Here is a 26567-nt window from a genome sequence, read left to right on the forward strand (position 1 = left end):
CCCCCAGCCCCTAGATTGTTTTTTTAATAAATCTTCTCTGACAATTTCTACCTTTGGTTGAATTGTTTACTCCTTTCACATTTAACATCATAACTGACACACCTGAAATTGTGTCTGCCATTTTATTTTTTCTGAATGTCACACATCTTTTTCTATACCTCTATCTTCCTATTATGCCTTACTTTTGCCTTAAATGAATATTTTCTAATGTCCATTTTAATATTTTTACTGACTGATCTTTTTTTTCACTTTTTTAAAGTTATATCCTTAGTTCCTGCTCTAGGGCTTAACATACACACCAGACTCAGCTTTTGATGGAAACTAACTTAACTCCAGTGAGACATAAGAATGTTACTCCCAGAGAGCTTTATTCTCTTTCCCCACATTGTGGTATTGTTGTTACACATATTACATCCATAAATGTTTCAAAACCAACATTAGACTATTATAATTATCCCTCTTTTATAATTTTATGTCTCTTGAAGCTAAGAGTTAGGATACACTTGTAGTTTTTGTTATATTAACCTCCTTATTTATCATTTCTGGATATCTTCATTTGTCCCTGGAGACCCCAGTCACTATGTGAAGATATTTCCTTGGCCCAAAATAGATTTTTTTCCCCACCTACCTCCTTTTTGCCCTTCTTGGAAAATATATAACATTTATATATGTTACAGGCCCAGAAATATATTTTACATATGCTATTATATATAATTGCTTTTGAAATCAGTTAAGAGAAGGAAGAAAAGAAAATATGCACTTTACCCTTTCTTTTATAGTTACATAATTGCCTTTATCAGTGCTATTAGTGTGGATTTGAATTACTGTCCAGGATCATTTGCTTTCAGCACAAAGAACTTCCTCATTATTTCTCTTTACCCAGCTCTCTCTGGTAAACCAACAGGACTAAAGTTTAACCTATATTTCAAATGAATCTACCCATCTTTTCCCAGTTGCCTTTCACTGGATCATCCCTATGGGCATTTTTGAGAACACTGCCTTAAATTTCACTCTTCATTGCAAATAAAGTTAGAGCCTTTGGGAAAAGATTTGGAGCTTTCTGTTTTATAGTATGTTTCCACCCTCAGGAGGAATCTCCAGCCATAGCTCTAGAGCTGGGTTTGGGGACAGTAGTGTGCTTTCCTGAGTGATACCCCCACTTTAAGAGCTGAATTCAATGGAATTGGGTGAGTAGCCTCAGGTTTTCTTGGATTGCCTTTCCCAGCAAGGGTGATGGGGCCCTGATATTCTCACAGCATTGCACTCATGGTATAGCTATTGTTTCCTGAGTGAGGGGGCAGAAGGGAACACCTACCTTTAGGCCACACTCATCCTGAACAGCCTCAGCAATAGGCAGATTGGGGCAGAATAAGAAATGCCCTGCCTGGGAAGGTAGTGCTTTAGCTTTAGCTAGGAGGTGGAGGCAAAGGAACTCTGTTCTTGGTCACCGCCATTAGGAGTGGAGTTTTCATACTACCAAGAAAGGAAGGTAGAGGGAGAGAGGGGGTCTTGATTCAAATACCAGAGACACACTATTTACTGAGTTTTAGTAGGTTTTCCTGAATAAATGCTTCTTCATTTACTGTATGCACTTGGGATCATTCCCAGAGACTTTCAATAGTTGTTTTAAAATAAATTTCACTAGTTTCAATGGAGAGCATGTTTGCAGAGCTCCTCATGCTGGAAGTGGAAGTCTTTCAAAACTCAAGATGTTTTATTTTACAGAATAATTATATTATACATACACATTTCCACAGAACAATGGTTCTCCAACTTAAACGTGCACGTAAACAACCTGGAAAACTTGTTAAAAATGCTGACTCCAAGGGCCCCAACCCCAGAGATTATTATTTCTCAGGACTGGGATGGAAGTAAAAAAGAAACGAGCATTTTTAGCAAGCTCCCTAAATGATTCTTTGGAAAAAAAGTTGTACGAAAACAACTAATGCCTCCCAGAGACAATTGATGATAATGTTATTATTGTTGGTTTTTTTCACAGATTCTGTCTACCTTAGTAGCTTTGCAGTTATGGCAGGATCAAAAACTAGCTACTTAAACATCATAATAGCATGTGTGTGTGTTTGTGTGTGTGTGTGTGTGTGTGTGTGTGTGTGTGTTGCCACAATCTAGGAATTCAATCATTATAGGAAGAGCTGCAAAATCATGATTTGGGCTGTCTGGAATCAGTGACAGGGGATTCCAGGGTAAGGATTTCTCAGAGTGGGGACCAGCCTGTCTTAGAATCTTTTTTCTTTTGTACCATAACTGACTTTTCCTAGGTGCTGCCAATTGTAACCTTCCCTCAAAACAAAGAGAGAACATTATAGTCTTTGTTGGAATTGGTCTGATTTGCACATCATCAAGAGCCAATATATGCCTCTGGTGAACAAATTAATAGGATTAAAACAGCTATCAAGCATGCCACAGCAGAAAGGATCCCCACTGCCCAGCTGCATGTTTTCATCCCTAATGTGAATCCTCACAGTTGTAATAACAGAAAATGAATACCATTTCATATTTTAAAACTCTAGTCAGGAGCCATTAGCAATTTATTTTTTCCCAAAGAACCAGCTGTGCTGTTTGTACATACTCTTGTCTTCCTCATGAAGAACCTGAACATGGATGGCTCCATAACTATTCTATACATACTAAAACCTGACTTACTTTAGTCCGCTCACACTCAGAGGAAATGGTCACACTCAGGGGAAGAATTTAGGAAAAAGACTTCCACAGCTGAAGGCAGAATTAAGAAAGATGAGGGCCCCAGAGTGCTCAGGAAACCTGTCTATCCGAGGCACTGAAGGAAGCTAGAGGATACTTTCTACTGGTTTAGTAGGTGGGTATCATTATTATTAATTATTATTATTGTTGTTAATTTAAAAATACGATTTCTCAACGGGAACTACAAAAAAAAACACATTATAATAAAAATCTAGAGATCAACCAATTTTAACTTGTTTCTTCCAGATTTGTTCATGTACATACAGAACAGGTATTTTGTTCGGCAGCCCTAACAGAACAGGGTATCACTCCCACTTTGCCTTTCACTAGATCATCCCTATGGGCATTTTTGAGAGCATTGCCTTAATCCACTATCAGTAGATTAAGAGTTGGTGGGCTTTGCTGTACTCAATCATAAATAAAACTTGGAAAATTTCTGATTTTCTTCCATAATTTTAATGGCGTACAATCATTTCTCTATGTTATGGGCTGAACTGTACTCTCAACCCCAATCATATGTTGAACCTTTAATCTCCAGTACCTCAAAATGTGACTACACTTGGAAATAGAGTCTTTAAAGAGGTAATTAAGTAAAAATGGAGCCTTTAGGGTGGTCCCTGATCCAATCTGACTTGCATCCTTATAACATGAGGCAATTAGGATATACGGAGAGACACTAGAGGTGTGCGAGCTCACAGGAAAAAGGCCATGTAGTGAGAAGGCCACCATCTGCAAGCCAGAGAGAGGCTTCTAGAAAACCCAAACCTGCCAATGCTTTGATCCTGGGTTTCAAGAATCCAAAACTATGAGAAAATAAATTTATGTTGTTTAAGACTGTGGTATTTTGCTCGGCGGCCCTAACAGAATAATGCATTTAGTGATGATCTTAGGTAGAGTTGGATCTTTAACCAGTCTATAAACACTGAACACAGAAAAACAAAACTTAAAAAAATAGGTAAGGGGCTGGAGCTATAGCTCAGCGGTAGAACGTCTGCCTTGCATGTGTGAGGCACTGGGTTCGATCCTCAGCAACACATAAAAATGAATAAATAAAGATATTGTGTCTATCTACAACTAAATAAATATTTTTAAAAATAGGTAAGTTGTAAGCTGATCATTTTAATTTACAAATTGGTATTCCCAGGATATATTTAAATTGTAAGTCCTTTGGTACAATAGAGTTGATTCACATATTGTTCATCAGTATCAATGAATGAACAATGAGCATTCCTCAGTGCTGATTGCTAACTGAAAAAGGTACCCAATCCTGCCCCCTGGTCAGCATTGGCCTTTTTCTTACCCTGTGTCACAACCTTTCCTATTCTTCTGATATAAGACTACTGGTTTTTAAATATGCATTTATTTATGAGATTATATATATAACATCTTCCTCTCTATGAACACTCCATGGGACAAAATCTTCTGTTTCATTTACCACCTTATGCTAGACATCCCACACAATTTGTCTGACCCTTAATTATTTGTCCAATAAGCAAAAAAAAAGAAGTCATGAGGTTGTTGAGATATTAAATTGGGAAAACTGACTGGTAGGTCTCATTGTTCCCTTGTATTTCTTAAAAGCTTCTAAAATGATTTTGTTCGTGTATATGTTTATCTGAGGAGAGAACCCTCAACATTAGATGTCAAAGGGGAGTGTGACTGCCTCCCAAAATAAGAAATCATGTACCTATTTCAGCCACAGAGCAAGATTCAAGAAAGGAAATCATCTGAAACAAAGCATGCTACATGTCTATTTATGTGTACAGCTGTGTGGGTTTATGTAAATGTGTGTGTATAAATTCCAAGAACAGGGACAGAAATGCCTCAATGAGTTTGCAGAACCACGGACACCCCAACCTTCCCTAAAGAACTGATCATTCCTGTAGTCACTGGGCTTGAGCAGTAGCTGCTCACATTCATGTTTCTTGGCAGCAACATTCATCACTCAGGCCAGAGAAAAGGAGATTGTCATTCCCTCCTTTCACCTGTTTGGGATGCTGCCATCCCTCTTTGTAGGAAGTTCATTTTAACCACAAACCCGTAAACTTCCCAGTTAACAAAGGCAATGAGCTATGTTTATGAAACAGAGGTGCCCAGGCAATTTCCTCAAACAACCATGGGGTTTCCCTTCACTTGCCCTACAGCTGGAGAGGAGAACAAGCCGAGCCAGCTTGAAGAGGCCTCTGAGTACTGGTGCATTCATGATGGAGAGAAGCCAGGATTGTCTAGAACGTGCTAATTGGCTGTTGAGTATTAGATCTTTTGCCATTAGTTCCAGAAGATACTGCCTTCTGACAAATTTCTTCCCTCTTCCCTCATTTTTGTCCTAAAAATGAAAGTGGTAACAGTAAATTTGTCAAAGCAAATATTTCCAATGTTCCACTGACTCTCAATTATCCATCCTAGCAGAAGAGAGCAGATAATTCAAAGCCAAGGCTCTTTCCACCTAGCTCTGTAGTACATTGTTTCAAGGGGCTTGGGGCAGACTTACCTCCCTAACTATGTTTGCTTTGTTACTTATTAAAATGAGTTTGTTTGCCTTAGGCAGTTGGGTGATGTGAAGATTCTGGCACAGAATTTGTGAAACTCATCAGGGGAAATCTACAAGGCATACAAATAATCAAATTTGACTAGCTTTGAGTTCACTTTCTTAATCACCTGTGATCAATGGTTTTTCTCCTCTGTGACTGAAGAGATCCAAAAACGAGAAATAATTATAGGAAACTAGTTGGAAGGGAATGAGTCTCTATACTTAGATGAAGACACAAGACTGCTGTGGCCAAAACGGATAACACAATGTCTATAATTTCTCTGTCTAGTCTCAATCTTTTCCGCAGCCAGAGTGATCTTTCTGTGCAAATCCCATGATGTTCATCTCTACCTAACACCTTTTGTGGCGATGCTAGTCATTAGAGCTGTTCATAACTATACTGAGCTCTCCTTGCCAATATGGAGTGGACTGTATTTTCCTAGCCACTTGGAGTTAGATGTGGTGGTGTGATTGGCATTGGCCAATGAAATTTGCATGAAAGCCAGTGGAATGTGAGCAGATGTGTCACTTCTTTAGGAAGATTTCAAAACCTGCAATGCTTGGCTCCATGCTTTGTCTGGCAAAGCAAATGGCAGCATTGGAAATGGTGGCTGTTCCATCAGGCCCTGTCCCTGGGTGACTGTGATGAGCAGACCTCTCATTGGCTCGTGATGGTTGTATGATAGAAGTAAGAAATCAACCTCTGTTGGTTTCAACTGCTGAGATTTTAAGTTCCTTAATTAACAGCATAATTTTATCATTGCACATATCAAACTACATCATGATTGCCTGGATTTTTCTCTCTCCAACTAGACACTGAAAACAAGGCTAGAATTATTTCTTCAGCAGTGTGTGAAGTCCAGGGCATATTTAAATCAACCTGGTAGAAAATGGAGTTTTCTTCCTTCTTGGCCTCTGCAACCCTCTGAGTTTGTGTTTAACACCTGATCCACATTGGTGATGCAACGATAAGGTGTCTTGGATTTTCGGATACATGGGGAATGATGGAGCTATTCTTTTGCACCAAAAGAACAAGATGGAAGAGATGGCAGGGGGAGGTTGGTGGGTACATCTAGGAACATTTAGGCTGCAGGCATTGTAATACAATGTCTTTAAGAGCAGACAGGATTTCAAAATAAAGCCGTGGGGGCATCCATGTGGAAAAAACAGTATCTGGAAGTATTAAGTTTATGAGGCTTCACACATGTCATGCAGACTAGACTCCTACATCCTCATCAGCATCATAATACAGCATTTACTGTGACTTATCATGTGCCAGGCACAAGCCTAACTACTTTACAATTAACTCCTTGAATCTTCAAACAACCTTCTAAGATAGCTACTATTGTTTATATTTCACAGATAAAGAGCTGAAGTACAAAGAGGTAGGTTCCCTATGGCCACACAGCTAGTCAATGGCCTTCTCTGAATTCTGCAGACAATCAAACACTTCCTGTCACAGACAGCTCCTTAACTCTCACTGTGTCCCACTCTGGCCCAAGGAGCCCCACACTGCCTCCTCCTCAAACAGCCATGCTCTGGATGTCCCTGCCTCCTAAACCACCATGCACTACTCTCTTCTCTCCAAAGCGGTCTTGGAATATTTTAAGGCAGCAGTCATGTGTCAATCTTCCCACTGTAAACAGCCCCAACTTACTCAACCCTTTCCTATGTGCCTTTTACCATCACAGCTCAGTACCTTACACATGCTGGGGACCAATAAATGTCAGCAAAGTCAGCAGAGTGGAACTGGTGACTCACCTTCTTCCAGTCTTATGCTGAGCTAATGCCTCCCACGACCTCAAGCACATTCCTTTCATAATGTAATGTCAGCTCTATACTCTGCTCCAGGAAGAGCTGGCTGGCCACACGCCTTACACACATCTCCATCCTCATGAGTGGACCGCTAGAGAGTCCCTCAATTCAAAGCTCCTCCTTCTTTATCCAGATCTGCCCCAGCACCCCAAAGGCAGGCTGAGAACAGCCCCCTTGCTCACCATGGAGTTCATGGCAAAGTGATTGTGCTGCGTCTGGAGGTCTAGGGCGTGCTGGTAGCTGACTCCGATCTCCGTGTGGCTCTGGAGAAACAACTCCTTGTTGTGGCTTATCCAGTCGAACATCTAGAGAGGAAAAAAAGATGTAGAGTAATCAGAAAAGTTAGGAGTTCAACAGGACAAAACAGTCAATGCTATTGAAAGGGAAGAAACAGTCCTCTTGCTGGTGAGACCCAAACATCACTCATAGCACTGGGGCAGGCCACCATCAGGTGGCTCAGGAGACCCCTCACTTGTAGCATAAAGACCCACCTCTGAGTCTTCTTCAGAGCCAAAGTGGAAAAGAGAAAATGAGTAAGGGAATTAGGGAGATAGGGAGTAAACTGTTTAGTCTCTGGAGTTCCTGCCCTTAGAAAACCTTTGGAAAGCCTCAAAGCAGCCCCATGCTTGCTTTATGGACAGACGCTGTAGGGACAAACTGGGAAGCCTAATCCACTCCTTACCACACAAATAGGAGAGAGAAGTCCTCATAGGAAGGAACAGGGGCAGCCTGGCATACCCCTACTCCATGCTGCTCTGTCCCACCACACACATTGCCAGGTTCTAGCATGGCCCCTGCACCTTGCAGCTAACTGTCCCACTAGAGTGGCTGCCTAAAGTCAAGAATTAAAAAGCTGAGTGGGGGAGGAGGGGCGGATAGTGGGTTCCACTTTGGATGTGCTGGGTTTGAGAGGTTTATGAAAGTTTCAGCAGATGTGTCCTGTGAACAGTTATATTTATGTGTCTGGAGGTCAGAGAGAGACATCAGGGCTGTAACAACTCATGCCTAGGTATAAAAACATCACTTTCTGAAAGCGAATGTGCATGATTTGGAGATTTTTCTCCCTCTTTTACTCCCGCCTGAATTACTCAGATCACTTCTGTCTATCTACACTGACAATAAAGAGAGGATAAAAGTATCATCCTTCACTTTTCCTGACAGAAGATTTGTTCCAGGCTGGTCTCCAGTAGAGGCCGGGTCGATTCCTGTGCTGCATACACCATTCACTGTCCACCAGCCACAGCCAAGCTACATCGCAGGCACTGGGTTAGGAATTTATATTTTCTTTAAGTATTAAGGACAAGGGGGAAAGGAAGACAGGTGCCTCAGGAGTTTAGTGCATTCTCCTTCTGTGGTTTTTGATCTTTAAAACCCTGCCTCCCGACCCCATTTCAAAACAATTTCTCATCACTTTTCCTTATTGACAAAAGAATCAATAAAGTTAATGAAAATCTGAAATGTCTGAAGTCCTTGGAACTTGTGATGAAAAGCGCTCACTCTATATCCTTTCTTGGATATCTCACTGGCCCAGAAGTGACCTTCCCTGAATTTTCTGTTAAATGACTATTTAGATATGCAAATAAGCAGCTGAGTTATGGGCTAGCACCATAATGATTAGATTGCTAGGTACCAGGTCCCTGCTGGACCACAGAGCAGGGAGGGCTGGACACAGGCCAAGTGGGGTGGAAGGCTATGCAAAATGAACTCAACGACAGGAGAGAGTGGAGTGGAAACCATACACCTCACTGCATCAGCTCCTTACAGAAAGAGGTCTGCACCTATCCCATCCCACCTGGTTCCATGTTCTACTTTGGAGCACACGAGTTTGCTCATTGGTAGCCAGACATTCTGACAAAGCTGTCTGTTCAGGAGGTAATACTATTAAAAAAGTGGCACATGATTCAAGCAGAGAGGAAAAGACCTGCTTTGGGGACTGATATCCTGTGATAAAATATCAGGATCAGGGTTTCTTCAAGATGACCGCTTCCTAAGGGACAACTATAAGACTTCTCTGGATATACACTTGCTACCTACTTGTATATAATTCCCATCCTTGGGAGACCCACTATCCACAAGGGTCACTATCATTTCTGCATTCAATGGAACAGGCTACAGAGACACATGTGTGCATGTATGTGTGTGTGCCGTCAAGTGAGATGAGAAATAGACTGATTCCAGGCCTGGCTCTGTCACCAATACCCCATGACAGCATGGGCAAGTCACTTCATTTCTGGGCTGCTCCTGGTTTGCAAGGGATAGTGAGTACCCTGGCATACAATAGATTTAGTTGGGAAACCTATGGATGTATGGGTTGTTTTTTGTTCTTTTTTTTTTTCATTCAAAATAAAAAAGTTTTATTGAGTCTCCTAGATCAGAAAGTATGTTTCTTGCTGTAACTTACAACATTTCCAATTTTGGGGGGAAAAAATGTCAGTGAGAAAACTGGCTTTGTTTTATAGCAAGAGAAAGCACCTTCTTAGTCTTTGCCCTGACATTTGTTGAGTGCTTTTAAGTTCAAAATGTCCATTCACATGTATGGTCAAAACAGCTCCCCCATAGGTATTATCATGCCCTCTTCACAGACAGGGAAAGAGGTTCAGAGACAAGAAGCCAGGGCCTACGATTCATTCATTCTACCCAATGCCACAATCACAGAGTGTCTGTGAGCCAGGCTCTTGGGACTGTCCGGCTGGCTTCCTGCTCTGGGGCTGTTAAAGACCTCTTCTAACTGGACTCCGCGAGTCAGAGTCAGTTACCCTCCAAAAGCAGCTGTGGAGGCACTGTGGTACTTCAGTCAAGGAAAGTCTTCTTCCTCACCTGGGGCCATCCACTCACCAATCTGTGTCACTGCAGCCTCTGCTGCTACCCCATCAGGAAGAGCTATAGGATTCCGGGGCAGCCAATTCAAACAGCTCCATTTTTTTTTTTAACATATACTTACTGAAAGGATGAATGAATGAGCAGGAGAGTTGGGCATAGGCTCTATGGTTGCTAATGTACAGAGAAGTGGATCCTTTCTAAGCTCCCTCCAGTTGGGATACTTGATGGTTTAATCTATTTGAATTTGGCTCATTGGAAGACCTTGAACTAGGCTGACCCAAAGTTGGAAAGAAAAAAACAAATCTAAAATAATTCTTCATAGTGTTTTCAATTTTTTGGATATAATTCTCTTTTTTGAGATGCTACAAATGTTGAAATATAACCAAAAAATTTCTTCAAGAGGAAAGTTCATGTCTAAAAAAATGAAATTGAATCTTTTTGTCTGAAACCAACATAGTTTTGTCTCATTAAGAAGACAGATGTTATATGTGAACTACTTGAGGTATTTTTTTATGCTTTATTTTTAACTAAGCTAAGTAATTTTCTTATGCTGGCTAAAATTCAGTAAAAATATATACAAGCGTGGTTTTTAATAAATAGTGAATGTTAAAGGAATCTATTTAAATGCAAATTAGGAAAATAAGAAAACATTTTTTCCTTTTTCTTTTAAAGATGGGGATAGCTAAAAGGTTATTATTGTTCTTTTTTTAATGAAGCATAAACTCTTTTATAGAGCAAACATATTAAGTAAAGATCTTTATTTGCTAACTTTAATGATAGCATCTGATTTACATTTTTAACTTTTAAACTACCTTAGTATCTATGGCTAGTATTTTATACTCTCTTTAATTACAAATTACATTGGTTTTATAAATGTTGATATTCAGCTTTGATGAACTAAGAGGACAAAAGATAGCCTACATATGCACAGCTCAGTATCAGCTGGGATGGTGCCCAATGTGTTCCCTGCTGTGACCCATCCATAAGAGCTTGTGCCCTGTAGGGCACCAGCACGGTCTGTGCAGGTGAACCTTGTTATGTCTGGGAAACAAGGTGTCCAGTCAATTCTGAAATAAAACTTATGAGAGCTAGAGTACAAATTCAGATCAGTACAGGCTGCTGCATAAATGTTGACAAATTTTATCATTGATCTGAACCTCATCTGTAAAATGGGGAAAACAATTTACCCTATTTAAACCTTGGTGCAAAAGGGAGAGTCAAAAAAGATAATAGGAAAATGCTTTGTAGAGTACTACATACGTGATGGATTTTTTAAAAATATTTATTTTTTAGTTGTAGTTGGACACAACACCTTTTTTTCACTTATTTATTTTTATGTGATGCTGAGGATTGAACCCAGGGTCTTACACATGCAAGGCGAGCGCTCTACCACTGAGCCACAACCCCAGCCCTCATAATGGATTTTTTAAAACCATAAATGAGTATACTCTATTGCACATATTACCCAAATGTTTTTATATAAAGCACAGAACAGATGAAAGGTGTGGATTTAAAGTTGTGACAGTCACAGACACAATAGTTGTAAAAAGTCACAGAGGCTAATGAGAATCACACCTGCAGCTTCTATATAAACACTCCCATAAAAAGCCACCACCAAGATGACCACAGAGTGCTGCACAGACACAGCCCATAGGTACCCATCCACCACACACTCAGAGGCCCTGTGGGTGTCTTTGCCCACACAAAACTCAGAGGCCTGAACACTCTCTCAGGGTTCTGCCTAAGGACTCTAGTGCCTTCCTGCTGTTCCTGGGTGGTATGACCATAGAGCAAGGATCTCAAGAAAAGATCTGTGCCTTATAAGACCTCACTGCTTCCTGCCTTGCTCCCAAATTCCCCTCTCCCATCCTCTCTACCACCCCCCACTTTTTAATTTTTTTGCTATTAGACACTCAGTCCCTTTGACCCCTAACAGTTTTTCACATAAGAGATAACTGTTATAAATTTTTTTCCCCTGTAATCCCTCCTGGAATTAGTGTATCCTGGATAAACAGCTCAATAGAATCTTTATGAGCATGACCCAGAGATAGAACCTTAAATGAGATGGCAGAGGGGCTCTAGACAAAAGGAGAGAGGCCCTAAAAATAGAAGCAGGTGAGAACTAAGGGCACATTTCCCTGACTTCACAATTCTGCTTTCACAGGAACTCCAAACGATCCTGTGTTGACCTTGTGCAAACAGGGCAATGCACAGATCTCGTGTGTATGTTATAGTTCAGGACCCTGGTTTTCAACTATCCACTCTCCTAGGAATGAACTTTTCTGCTTTTCCAAATGGGGGGAGGTGAGGCTTTAGGACTCACTTAAAATGTATACCTAGTTCCCAAGTTCTAAGAATTCCTCACTGCAGAGAGTTCACACGTTGTCCCTCCTGTACCTGCATGTCTTGCAGGCTGTCAGGGATCCCAGGTTCAGAAGCCATCAGCAATACAGGCAGCTGGGCACGGGCCTAAAGGCCATAGGTGTGATAAATGTCTATTAAAGAAGAGAGGGTGCTCTGGGCTCTGCCTGTTTTCCTTTGACTTTGGCATGTCGCCTACATACTTTTATATATTGTATAAAAAGAAGCTGTTCTGGTTTTTGTCATAAATCTTGTCTGCTCCAGGGAGCTCAGCCTGGTTACCTGTGGGACACCATCTTCGTGTATATGCTCAGTAATCAGCCAGGATGCCAAACAATTTCACGAACCCATCTGTGTCTCTGGCCTGTCAACCTCATAGCATATTTCTTTCACTTTCTACACCCAAATCTCTTAAATCTCAACATCCATGAGAGCACCTAGTGCTCATAATCTAGAACAGTCCCAATTTCTCTGTTACACAGACAGATGTCCCACTGTGAGCGAAGGGTTACTAAAGCCCTATCCCCTTCTGCATGGTAATCTGACCTACAGTTAACATCCAAGTTCTGTTTCCTTGACAACAGATAAAGATGGTATGGGCCAACACATTATTAAATCATGGTAAAATGGTAAAAAACAGTCCAGTAGAGTTTGACAATCAGGAGTAAGAGGAATTACAAAGGAAAAATAAATACGTGATGGGAATACTATACCTTGGGCTTTCCTGAGTGTGGTGACTCTTGGAACTGGCCTGTCCTTTGCAGGGACCCTGGAAGTTGTGCCGATGGAGTTATTATAAGACACACTGGCTCTCATGGACATAGATTTTTAAAACTGCAATGATGCTTTCCAATGATGCTGCAAGGACAGCTCTGCTGGTGAGCTGTGGATCCCATCTCATGCCATTCTCAGAAGGTCAGCACCAAAGGTGGCCCTCATGATCTTATAAGCCTGAACATTTAGTAGAGACTAAGATGACTAAGACTCACTGGTTGGTGTTTCAGTCAACAGCACTGTATCTCTCCCCATCTTCCCTTCCTCCATCCTTTTTCATTTGCAGTTTCTATCTATAACAGCATTAGCAATAATAGTAGCAATAATGATTATACCAGTTAATATTTGTTAAATGTGCACTACGTGCCAGTCACTGTTCTAAGTACTTATGGTAACTACTTAATCCTCCTATTAACCTCATAATAGTCACCTAAATATTAACTTACAATATCATCTCCATTTTACAGATTAGAAAACTGAGGCAGAGAGAGGTTAATTAACTTGCCCAGAGTCACACTGCCAAGTGGCAGAATAGAGATTTGAACCCCGGAGGTCTAGTTCTAGTGTCAATTCTCTTAAGCTTGATGCTATACCTTCCATGGAGCTCAAGATTTATTCAGTCTCTCCTGCCCTTCATCTTCCATCTTTCTGAAGTGTGTTCTGCCCCTGCTGCCCTTGGTTTTCCTCCATCAGTTTCTTAATATGGTCTGCTTTAATACTTTTTTAGGTCTACATTCACAATGAAAGTCAGGCACCTTCTAGTTGCTGTGTTCTGGATTACAGCAGTGTGACCTCACGTCAGAATGGGGTACAATCCTTTCTGACAGTTCTACCCTGGCTGGCCCTCTAGGCCAGGTCATCGTCCACGACAGGCCATCTGGCTGTAGACATGACGAGCTTCTCTCCCACTTGCACAGTCTACACCCAACATCAAATTCTCTCAGAGGAACGAGTGCTTTCACATGCTCAAACTCTCCTCCTTGACACCTCATGTCTAGTTGCAGCATGACAAAAACGATAGGAACACCCGAATCTTGAAAGTTCACCAATCCTCCAATCCAACAAGGACTGATCTGAACTTGTTTCCTATTTTCCTTGCTTCAAAAGTTTCCTTTGTGTCCCTCACAGCCTCCCAGTGACAGTCTAAAGACCAGACCTTAGCCCTCTGCCCTTCATTCATCAGATCCTGTCTGTATGAGAGTTCAAGCAGGCTCAACACTTGTACAACACCAATGGTATTTTCTACTTCACCTGCCTAACCCTGTGCCAGCACATCCATAGTTTATCTCACATAGCCCTTGTAATAATGCCACACTAAGGCATTATTTAATTTACCCTATTTAATTTCATTTTAAATAGGGTAAATATTCAAGTTTGTAAATATTCAATATACAGTTGGCGTTCCATATCCAAGGCTTTGAATTCAGAGATTCATGGACTGTGAAATAAAAATATTTGGGGGAAAAAAACATAATAATGTACCTGTACCAAAAAGTATAGATTTTTTTCCTTGATTGTATTCCCTAAAGAATATTTTGTAACAAGTGCTCACATAGTGTTTACATTGTTTTATGTATTGTAAGTAATCTAGAGATGACTTAAAGTATTTGGGTGGGTGTTTGTAGAAAATATGCAGATATTTTGTCATTTTATACAGGGATTTAAGCATCCTCAGATTTGGGTATCCTCAGGAGTTCCTGAAACCAATCCACTATGGATGCTGAGGGATGATTGTAACAGGTGAAGTAAATTGTCCACTCTCACACAGCTTCTAAGTGATGAAGATAAATTTAGAATCTAGTGTCCATCTGAACCTACATCCCATACAATTTCCTGTTTTAGGATACCCTCTAGCTACAACTTCTCAGGTAACCAGCAACAATAAATATGTGCCAGGGTCTACATGGTAAGCTTTTTTCACGTTACCTCAATTCTGTAATAGTCCTAAGAGGTAACAAATGCCATTACCCCCATCTTTTTCTAGGTGAAGAAACAAATCCAGAGAAATCAAGTAATTTGGTCAAAGTCACTTGGTAAAGTTCACTCAAATCTAGATTTGCATGACTCCAAAATCCATGCTTTTAAACTGCTATTAAATTGTTTCCCAAATATACACCACAGAAATCTCAGACTATTTCTAGTCACATGTCGTCTGTGGATTCACTGTGAACACATGGTGCCTACGGACTCAACAAGAATGTGCTCCTGATGTTCCACCTACATCCCAAGCTGCTGTGTCTCTTCTATCCAGACTATCACCTTCTCCTATCACTCTTCATCCCATCCCCCAGAGACTATCTTCTCATTTCTTTCCTCAAATAATTATGAAATACATCCTTTACTTTCCAAGGCTGCTGCTGCTACCTGGAATCCCAATGTCCGTTTCACCCCAGGTCTTTTGTTCAAACCCATCATAATTTTGCTCCTCTGTTGTTTGCTGGTTCAGAGATGGGCAGGTCTTAGCCAGCGTGAACTAATGAAACTGAGGAGAGATTTGCTTGGGGTTTCTAGGAAAGAGAAGCCAGTGTCTATGCATCTCTCTCTCCTTCCTTTTCTCCCTCCATCTCTCTCTACCTTCCTCACTAGGTGAAACAATGAAGCCGTTGCTCTTCACCATGGGCACTCATGAGCGGAAACAGCCTCAGGATGAAGCTCTTGGCTAAAGAGTGAGCTGGAAAGAAAAGGGGTTCATAAGAACAGGCTCACTGCACTGAGTCATTGATCTTGAAGCTCAAGCTGCCTCTGAATGTCCACCTCAACTGCGAGATGGTATTGATATTAAAGCAGTTTCAGTCCAGTTTTCTGTTTCTTTTGCATCCCAAAACATCCCAACCCAGATAGACATGTACTCATGAATGGTATTTCATTCACTTCTTTGGCCCTCACTGTATACCATATGTTGGGTTAAAAACTGATAATGAAAAATTAAAGCCACAATCTAGCAGGGAGACAAATGCATTCACTATTCTGTTAATTTCAACAAAATGTAGAAAGTGCTGTATGAGGTATAGGCATACTATAGGCTGACAGCAGAGAGCCTTTGGTCTAATCTAGTAGAGGTAAGGTAGAGAAAAATATGGCTGGCTTCCAGAAAGTGGCAACATCTGAACAACATTTGAAAGACAACAGGATTTAGAGAGGTGAAGGAGTAGATGGAGAGGGCATCTTTTTAAATTTTTTAAATTTGTTCTAATTAGTTACACATGACAGTAGAATGCATTCTGACACATCATACATAATAAGTATGACTTCTCTTCTCATTCTTCTGTTTGTACATGATGTAGAGTTACACTGGTTGTGTAGTCATATATGTACATAAGGTAATAATGTCTGATAAATTCTAGTATTCTTCCTACCCTCCTACCCCCCTCCTTTCATTCCCCTCTGTCTAATCCAAAGTACCACTATTTCTCCCTAGTCCCCCTCCCCCAGCATATTGTGAATTAGCAACCACATACCAGAGAAAGAGCTGGGGAATATTATGCTAAGCAAAATAAGCCAGTCCCAGAGAGGACAATTTAATGAAAGGAAATCCCTTGAGCAAAGGCCTGGGGGCTTAAAGCAACAGCAAGAAGAGATGGGGAACAACCAGGTCTTGAAGCTGCAAGGCAAAGAATTGGCCTTTATCCAGTAGCAATAGGGAACCACTGACTAGGAGGATAAGGTTAGATTTGCTTTTAGCCCTGAACTGGGTGTCTACACAGAGACAGGCAGACAGACAGGCAGGAAGACAGACACAGACAAATAGACACACACACACACACACACACACACCTTATTGCAAAGAGGAGTCTAAGCTAGGCCCGATATCACAAAACAAAATCACTAGCACAGACTCCTCGCTGACTGACTTGTCTCTGCCTCCACACCCTCCACCTCCTTTCCCCTCCCCATCATGTTTCCAACCCTGCAGTGTCTGGGGCAAAGATGAGGATGGTGATATATAAAGGTGCTGAGCATGAGCATGATGCACAGCAGACCCAAAATGCCTGCTAGCTCCTTCCCACTTCCCCTGGTTCAGACAGGATACAGCAGCAGTCACAGAAAGTAGCTGTTTTCTGATTAGAGAAATCCAGGCTGCAAAACTCTGTGCTAAAAATCACACCCTGTTCTTGATGATGAGCCAGCCCAGCTCTGCCTGGAGAAGCACACGCACAGGCTGAGCCTTAAAAGACCTCTCTTCTCGCTCCTGTCCCTCATGCTATGGGAGGTAATGAAAAAAATCTCACCAAGACCATTATTAATATAAATATGTTTCAGGCTTTAAGTATGGGGGTTTTGTTTGTTTGTTTTTTGCATTTGATTTCCAGTCTGTTTTCCTGGTTGGTCTGAATTTCCTGCAGCACTGGCAAGATATGTACATACTCCTGTGGGGAACAAACAGTTATCCAGGAGCCAACAAGTCAAGCTGACCAGAAGCAGGACCAACCAAGCCAGGAGTCAGCCCAGGCAGCCCCAGGGTATTGGCTCTGAATGGCCAAATTCCTTCCATTTAAACCACAAATGCTGATAAAATATTTTCAGGAACAGAGTGAGGGAAAGTACTTCATTCACTTCCCAAAATGTAGACTTGAAGAGGTCAAATCCCATTTAATCCATGCTGAGAAAATAGTACCCAAAGTAAATTTAGGCATCCACTGAGACCTGGCCCTTGGCACACTGGTTTAGATGAACTAATGGTTATTCCTGGCATACAGAACATACTTAATAAATGGGAACTATTATTGTTACTGCAAAAATGGAGTGTCTGTTGGATGTTCTCATCCAGTCCTCCTACGCATCCTAAAATCGGCTGTGCCAATCACTTGCACATCTGGGAACAAGACTGCATGGGCTAAGAAGGAGACTGCCCTCCCTGGGAGGAGAGGAAGATGTGTGAGGCGGGCTTGACCCTGAAGGGTGAAGGAAGAGGGCCATGCACCCTGCCCCCTCCCTCCAGAGGCAGCCTCAGCAATGGGGTGCAGGCAGGTGAGGCACCCTGCAGGGAGCTGGGCCTACAAGAAGATGCTTGGTCATGTTTCTGGCTTCCAGATCCCCCTTTGGCAAAGCATCCCTGCAGAGCTTGAAGAACTTGCTGAGCCAGATCACTCCTCTTTTAACACCCTTTTTCACTCCTCTTTTGACTAATAGGACTAAAGTGAACTCCTGTGTTCAGACAGTGTCTGTCGTCCCCGAGAGTGAGGCAGGAGTGCAACAAGCCCATAACACACAGTAAGGTAAATACTCAGGGTCAACACTTCTCTCACCTTCCTGTGCCTTAAAAGAAATTACATTTTGAAGTTCATTTGGTTATCCATCCTTCTTCCAAAACATTTTGGGGATTTGTTTTCACTCCTATCCTGTTGCCATGGTCCTAACCATGAAGGCCATGCATTCAGTATGACACCTGGTCCCATTTTCCTTCCTTTGGAGCATGTCCAGGGTATGCAGTTCTCTTTTACACTACTGCTGTCACCTGACCTGCTCTCACTTGGATTCACTAAAAAGAACCAGGTCGCTGCCTGCAATCCTCCACTACTTGAAGAAACTTGATTAAACCACAGTTTTGAACAGTGAAGACGTGAGAAGCATCCCCTGAACCACTCATCACTAGGTGGCGCTCTTGTGCCAGCACGAAACAAAAGCTCAAAAGCTCTATCAGGCAGCAGATTGTACCTTAGACCACCATTTATTTGATGTTGACTGTGTGCCTTTCTGGAACCCAGAGTTATGGAAGTTACTGGCCTTGACCTCAAGGAATTTGCCATATAATTGGGAAAATCAGGCTTTTGAGAATATAGGTAGAAGATCAGAGGATGGAACAGGGCCAACATGAGGGGGCTGGGGAAGGGCTGCAGGTAAATGCTTGAGCAAGAGTAGGGAGAGTAGCCTCTAAGCCAGACCTTCAGCTGGAGCAGGGTGTCACTGGGTAGAAACAGTGGAAGAGGCATTCCCAGTGGAAGGGGTTGGCATAACTAAGCTGGGAAGATAGAAGCAAAGACCAAAAGAAGATGTCCTCAGTGTCAGAAACTGGATGCCCAAGTCTGAATTCACTCACTCCCCATTCTAGATCCTTCTGGCTTGTACCTTCCCTTTACACCTCATGACAAACTCAGCTCTCAGGGCAATCTTGGGCAGGACAGTCATCCTGAGGTGGGACCAGCCAGTCCACCTGATCTTTGGGCAGGACACCCAATGCCTATTTTTCCTCTGTACCAGGTAAGGGAATGTCTTTTCTTATCATATCACACACATATACAGTGGAGTTTTCTTATTCAATAAAAGACTTATTAAGGAGGGGTTAGGTGTTTGAGCAAAGAAGAAAGACAGTAGGTTTTCTCAGGGAACACAGAACGAGGGCAAGATGGTGTTAAAGCCTTCTGGGCTAGAGGCAGATCTCCAGCATGGAATTAATATGTTTTTATGCATTTCACCCCAAGTTTTAGGCTCTTTCCAAGATAAGACCATGAGGTTTGGGCTGAGCTTAGGAATGACCTAAGAAGATCCATGGGACCCAGGGATAGGACTAGAACAATAGGTACCCCCGAGTTACACTTTTCCCTAAGGAATGGAGAACACCATTGACCTGGGCATCAGAAACCTGTTCATATAACTTGTTCGTACTGGAAATGCCTCCCTGTGCTTACATATGAGAAAACAGCCCTCACACATGGCACTCTGAGTGAGAACTCATCATTCTCTTTGCAGGAGGCTATTTGGGTTCCTGACTGGCTGAACTCGGCTATGAAAAGCAGCAATACCTACACACACGATCTCTTTTCCTTACCTCTACAAGCAGGACCAAGAGAGCAGCAGACCTTCTCAACCCATCATATTTTAAAAACTGTCCCCAGGAAGGCCACAGTGAAGAATCTAGAGCCCAAGTCAGTGAAATCATAAGAGGGCTGTTGGTCTAATAGCAAGAGGCCCTTCTAACAACTGGGGCTGTGTGACAGTGGCACAGGCTGCTTCACAAAGCTGTGGTGTCCTCAACCCCTTGACCCTGAAGCATGCAGGCTGGTCAGGGGAGCTTTAAAGGAACTCTGACCTGGATAAAGAACTAGACCTTCAAAACTGCTAGGATTCTCAGATGCTCCTGGCAGGGCCTTAACCATTCATCAGAATCCAGTTGTCTTAGTGGTCCCTTGGCTGTGTGGTAGACTGCTGGCCCTCTGTTGTGCTCTGGCTCCTGATAACCAGCAAGGCATTGGTCTTACTCTCCTGCGCTGCTCCTCACAGGAGCCTGAGCCCCAGCTTCACCAGAACACAGCCTACACTCTGGAGAGCAGTGCCTCTGCTCACACTCTTTTCTTCTCCTGAATCCCAACTCTGGCTGAATATTTCCCCATCTTGTTCCCAGAGCAGCCACTGATCACCTTTGGGAGTTTACCTCGCAATGGTGATTTGTTTGCTGGTGCCCTCTGCTTCCGTGTGGTAAGGCCTAGCTCTTGCCCATCTTCCAATTTGCCCAACCTAGCATGGGGCCTGGCATTTATTCAATTGACCAATCTTCAGCAACAGTGTTCTAAGATGCTAGCAGTCACACGCTTCCATCTCTCTGCCAGCAACAGACCTTGTGGCTAGTATCCATTAACAAGTTCCTTTTCAAGATCCCATCCTGATTTCTTCAGTCACTTGGTCCCTACCTCACTTCCAAGTTCTGCTGCCACATGCTGCCCACTGTCCACTCTGGCATCCTTGTTGGGAATGAGGCATCCTGCTTTCCTTCCCTATCCCCACAAGAAAGCCTCCTTTAAAAAAAAAAAAGAAAGAAAGAAAGAAATAGTAACCACTGTGGTAAGGACTGGCTCTTGCCATCTTCCAATTTGCATTTTTCCTACTCTGGACTCTGCTTATCTAGCTGCATGGGCAAACTCAAATCTGTCTCTGCAAACTTACTGAGTTCTGATATACCAGATGCATTATATATTTAACATCTACATCTCACAGATAAACTGGTGCTCAGAGAGAACGAACTGGCCATATTCACTCAGTTAGCAAGTGACCAAACTAAGATTAAAACCCAGGCCTCCCTGATTCCCAAGCCAGAGTTTTTTCTAGAAACCTTGGCTACGTTTTCTGGCCTGTGCTCTTTGCCCTCCATGGGAGGCCTGAGCTACACAGAGAGCTCCTCCTTGCTCAGGCTAAGGAAGGGGCAGGAAGGCAAAGGGAGGCCCAGCAACAAGATCAGAGAAAACAGATGTTAAGAAAGGGTGGGTAAGTACAGGCAGGAACCAGAAAGGTCACAAATGGGAAAGGAAGCAGGAGAGTAGGGTAAAGGTGAAGAAAAGGAAGGAGACTGGGTTATTCAAAGAGAAATGCCCAGAAAGAAACTTTGAAGATGCTCCCAAACCTAAATAGAGACTCAGTTTCACTTTATGAATTGTGCAGGAATGAGCTTCATTCTTCAAAAAGATTACCTAAGACTTTTTCTATTTCTCCTTCTGGAGCAGAGCTGAAGAGCTGACATGCTTTTTTTTTTTTTTTTTTTTTTCCCTTCTGTTCTCTCTCCTATCCACATTGACCTCCTTTTCTAGTCCTAACCCCAGCCCAGTAAGTAACAGAGACTTTGATATCTTAACCCACCCATGTTCCAACCACTGGAGTGGTTACTATTTCTAAGCTACCTCTTTCTTTCAAGGTATCAAGAATTACATCATTGTCCCTACACTATCCCCCATCCAATGCCTGGAATAAGTGTAGAGGGACATGGTCCCCAGCAGCTGGCAAAGGAGGATCTGGTGGTATAGTCAACACACTGTTTATGAATGAGTCAGTCAATGTTCCTCAGTTCCTGCTCTGTGCCCCACCCCCCACCCCCACCATACACATACACACACATTTTATCTCTGATCAGATTTTCCTTTCCATGCTCCATTCACAAGTGGAGGCTACCTAGGAAGACTCTTCACACACGGTACTTCGGGTATAGGTGCCCTCCAGCCTCCTGAGAGCATCGTGGGAGGAGCCACGCCTCCTCAGCCTGAGCATCCCTTCCAACCCTTGCTCCATGCTGTTCTCCACACCCACACTCCTCAACCAGGCTGCTCATCTCAGGATCCAAATGGGACTGAATTGCAGACAAGGGAAAAAAGGAGAGGGAGAAAGGATGTAAGAGGGAGAAAAACAGCTTTGGGGAAAAACATTCACACATATAGCCTGCAGAACATTGTGACTTGGATTATTTTTGGAATCTAATGTTTCTAATGTTCAAGGGGAGGAAATGAGAAAAAGTAAGTAGAGATTCCCAGGACCAGCAGGCTAGAAATAATTCAGGACACTGTGTTCTGTGTCAGGGGGGCGGGGTATAGACACATTTCCTTGCCCTGAGTCCAGTCAACAGGAGGTGGAGCAGTTCAGTGGTTTCGGCCTCTGTAGGAGGCGGGAGGCCTGGAACAAGAGGGCACTAGAGCCTTTCTCCAAAAAAAGCAGGAAATTACAAGCTGCCCAGTAAAGACCTTGCCCTTCTGGCCTTTCCGAAGGTCTCAGCTCTCTTTGAAGCCTCCCTCCCAACTGGAGAGGCTCAAGCAACTGAATCATGCTGAGACTTGGCATACCCCTCTGGAGGTCAGACTGGTTATGGCCCTAAACATCAGTGGTAAGGACACATGTCAGGGGTCCCCTATTCTCTGTTACACCACCAGACCCTTTAGCCACTTCCTAGGTTGCTGGCACTTGATGCTGTTTTTTTCTGCACAGCAAAGGCGTGGTATATGTTGGGGAGAGAGGATAAGCACCAGCCTCAGAGGGTCTACTTTCTAACACTGCCTCCCTGGCCCTCAACCTCACCAAATCTCAGCCGTGGTGTCCTTCCCATCTGCAAAATGATGTTCATATCTAAGTCCACCTGGCCTATCACATAAGGCAAATAAGAGACCCAAATAATGAACCACTAATTGGCAACTTGTGGGTGGGTCTCTGCTCTAAGTTAAAAGTGTTCTACGTAAAAGGAAGGGCTGGATCAGAAAACCTCTTAAGGTCATGGGTGTGAGAACATTTTGGAAGCTGACATTCACAAACATATTATGTATTGTAACTTCTACAAAGGCACTTCACTTTGACAAATGACTGTGGAATCGTGCTTACTGCTGGCTCATGGACATGGGGGTTGGAGGTATGGGGAAGAAAAGAGACAGTGGGCCAGAGTTCAGTGCAAAAGGAGAGGCAGTGGAATCTCTCTACAACTGGCCCTACTGTTCCAGTTACCCCAGGCAGGATGAGACTTTGAGCCCTGCTTCAGGCTCTGGGGAGTGATCAGAACTGTTAATACCTTGGAGGGAGAAAGCAGGAAACAGAGGTAGATACTTTGCCCAATGACAGGGACATCCTGGGGATATCCTGAAATGCTAATGTGGCTAGCAGGACATAAAGACCTCAAAAAACACAAAAGCACACAGTGGTCTTCTCCCTGTCATTGAGCCCTTCACCAAGTGATCCCCTGTACCATATTTTTCTGGCAATTAACATGAAAGCATTATTTTGTTTGCACAGACTTCCAACAACATAAAAACACATAGATGTATGCCTTAGATGATGGATTGTAGGAAGTATTTCTGGTCTGAGGTTTGCAAAGAAAAAGACAAATATGCTCTTAGCTATTAGCTGTAATGCAAAGCAGGTAACAAGTGTCTCAGATGTAGAAGGTGAATGCAGAGGTGCAATCACCTCCCCTGAGATGTTAGGAAGAATCACTTTCCTCTGTGGGTACATCAAGGACATTGTTTTTCCAGAGTCCTTTCCCTGTGGAGGTTCCCCACCCTCCGATGCTGACCATCAGGTGTGACCCCGGTTTGATCTATGTCTCTTCTCTGCTTTACCCAGGGACACTGCACAGCCTGGTGACCTGTGGGACCCCCATGAAACTACATCATAATTTCCAACTTCTCTTAAAAATCAATTCTTAATTTTGTTCCATTAGGGATAATTGAAAATTATTTGGAGCAAGTTCATTTAGAAGAGAGCATCGGTGACACTCTGCATGGTCTCAGCAGGCAGCAGTGACTGAAGAGTGAATCGTGACTGGAATAGTGCAGGGAGAAGGAAGGGAAGCCGCCATGGAGGGAGCCGTTCTGCGGGGCCTGGCATCGTGCAGGGCACTGCACCTACATTACCCTGTTTCATTCTCTTAACAACCCAGGGCAGCAAGCCTAGTTTTGTTTGCTTGTTTGTTTTTAAGTAGAAAAGTACTTAAGAGATTATGGTTTTATTTTCTGAGAAAAGTTTCTTATTTTTCACAATCTTCCAAGGAAACAATCCTAAGAAGACTATACCAAAGATAGCGGGGGAGAATAGAAAGCAAAAATTAGTGTACAATTGTTGAGCTGTAAAAGGGCTTAGATATTTATTTTGTGTAGCAAGTCTTAAAGGAGAAAGAATCAGAAAATGAGGTAGGGGGACTTCATCAAACTGCTCTGGAGATTCAGATAGGCTTTCTTAAAACTTAATATTCTTGGCTGGATGCAGTGGTGCACATCTGTAATCCTAGTGACTCAGGAGGCTGAGATAGGAGGATGGCAAGTTTGAGGCCAGCCCGGGGAACATAGCAAAGCCCTGTCTCCAAAAAAAAAAAAAAAAAAATTAAAAAGGCAAAGAGTGTATCTCAGTGGTAGAGTATCTCTGGGTTCTACTGAGAAAAAAAAAAAAAAAAGTATATCACCATCACCTCCATTGCCACACTACAACTACCATTATCATGACCTTGGCCTCTCCACTTTGCCTGATGAAAGCTATTTTCACAAAGGAAGAATATGGCATGTGACAAGAGCTTAGTGTGGAAGCAGAAGTTAAAAACACTGAGTCAGTCCAAATTCTTTATCTTTGTTTTATTGGTAACATAATTGGAGATCAGCCGCTAAAGATGTGCCTAACTAAGGTCTACTAACTGATAAGTGTCACTCCAGGAGCAATTGTAAGCCCGGTCACAGTAGCTCCATTTCCAATGGCCATGGCACCATGGATGTGAACAGAGTCTTACCGTGCAAAAAGAAGTATACAGGGAAGCATTTAAATATTAGATTCTCTAAGGGAGACTTCCTCATGGATGATGCAGGAAGAGGAGGCACAGAGCCACAAGAGCCACAGTCCCCTCTGAGCATCTAAAACAAATAAGAGGTTTCATTTGGGCTGGATACCTGGACCATGGGAAAGTGGGCATCAAAATACTCTCTCAAGCATACTGATGAAGATCTTGTCTTGGCATTTCCCAAGTCTGTGTTTATACAAGAAACGAATCAACATGCTGTATAAACAATGGTAAGCCTGATTCTAATATTGGAAACTCTACTGGGCAGCTCTGTTTGCTGTGCAGGGGATTCTCCTGTAGGAAATGGGAGTATCCTCCTTGCTTTGGCCTAAAAGCAGCCTTCTGGTGGACATCAGAATAGCCTCCTTTATTCAGACACCAAGTGGACAAGGGTTTCCCCATTGGTTCAGTCTAGTTATACACTGGGGCTCTTCTGAGCTTGGCTACTTTCCTACAGACTGGAAAATGGGGGACCTTGCACCTGGATTAGAAGGCCAACAGTGCAGCAGTATCAGTATTTTCTGATGCTTCTCATTGGCATCAGCATGCAGATGGACATTGTGAGGTCACAGTGGCTGTCATCAGATGACAAAGCTGATATGAGATTTTGCAGTGTGTAGGAGGCAGACTTTTTGACTTGAAGGTCCCCTCCAGTTCTACCATCCTAAGATGACACCCAAGGCACCCAGAAGGGGGTACCAGGGAGGATCCTCCACAGTGTGCCCCCCACCCCGCTTCCTGAAGACACATCTAGAGTGAGTCCACCTGATGCACTCCCCATTTACCACAGAGGACACTCCTGGGGAAGAGGCCTGTCCCTTCTGTTTGGTAATGGGCTAATTGTAGGACTGATACCTTCATTGTAGGGGTCCACTGCAGCTGTGGGTGTCCACTGTGGCTATGAGACATGGCTGTGCACAGAACTGTAATCTGTGCCAGGCTAATGAGGAGTGACCCAGCCTGTGTTCTCTGAACACAGTGGAGGGCAGGCGCATTAGTTATAGACTAGAGGGTACTGGGTCGAGGCAGCAGTGGTTCATTTTAAAACATCATGCGTTACTTGAATCATCTCTGTATTACCCAGCACTCCCACAGATTGCTCATTAAAGCTTCCCTGTCACTCCTGAGCTGTGATGTTCCCTTCTCTCTCAGGACTCCCAAACACAGGGGCTATGTCTAGGACAGCGCTGGGTGTACAGCACAAATAAATGAGCTTCATGCAAAAAGAAACGAGTAGGTGTGGCTATGCCTGTTACCTTAACAGTGGTGATGGTTTTGGAGGCAAGGGGTATGTTCATGTCCAAGCTCATCAATGTGTATGCCCTAAATATATGCAGCTTATATCAACTAGACCTCAATAAATTTGTTTTAAAATGTAATAATTAAATGAGCATTTGTGTCCACCCCCTTTATTAAATAACAACCTGCCCTGGAACAGAAACTCTGGTATACATATCTTTTTCCAAGTGACTTTTTTGAATTCATAAAGCTGATCACCATTATTAAGTGAATGCTTTGTGACTTATCTGTGAGATGGAATCCCTT

General features: G+C 42.8%; 1 protein-coding gene across 8 annotated transcripts in view; it reads right to left on the minus strand.

Moving 5' to 3' along the window:
* Kalrn (kalirin RhoGEF kinase) overlaps positions 1 to 26567 on the minus strand; it is a 627901-nt gene that overhangs the window by 382160 nt on the left and 219174 nt on the right. For all 8 annotated transcript variants that reach the window (XM_076867942.2, XM_076867955.2, XM_076867941.2 and 5 more), the window contains one exon: positions 7249 to 7371. In XM_076867942.2, the coding sequence (XP_076724057.1) occupies positions 7249 to 7371 (123 nt within the window). The remainder of the gene's footprint in view (positions 1 to 7248; positions 7372 to 26567) is intronic.

The sequence above is a fragment of the Callospermophilus lateralis genome, chromosome 10 (assembly GCF_048772815.1).
Source record: "Callospermophilus lateralis isolate mCalLat2 chromosome 10, mCalLat2.hap1, whole genome shotgun sequence".
Lineage (NCBI taxonomy): Eukaryota > Metazoa > Chordata > Mammalia > Rodentia > Sciuridae > Callospermophilus > Callospermophilus lateralis.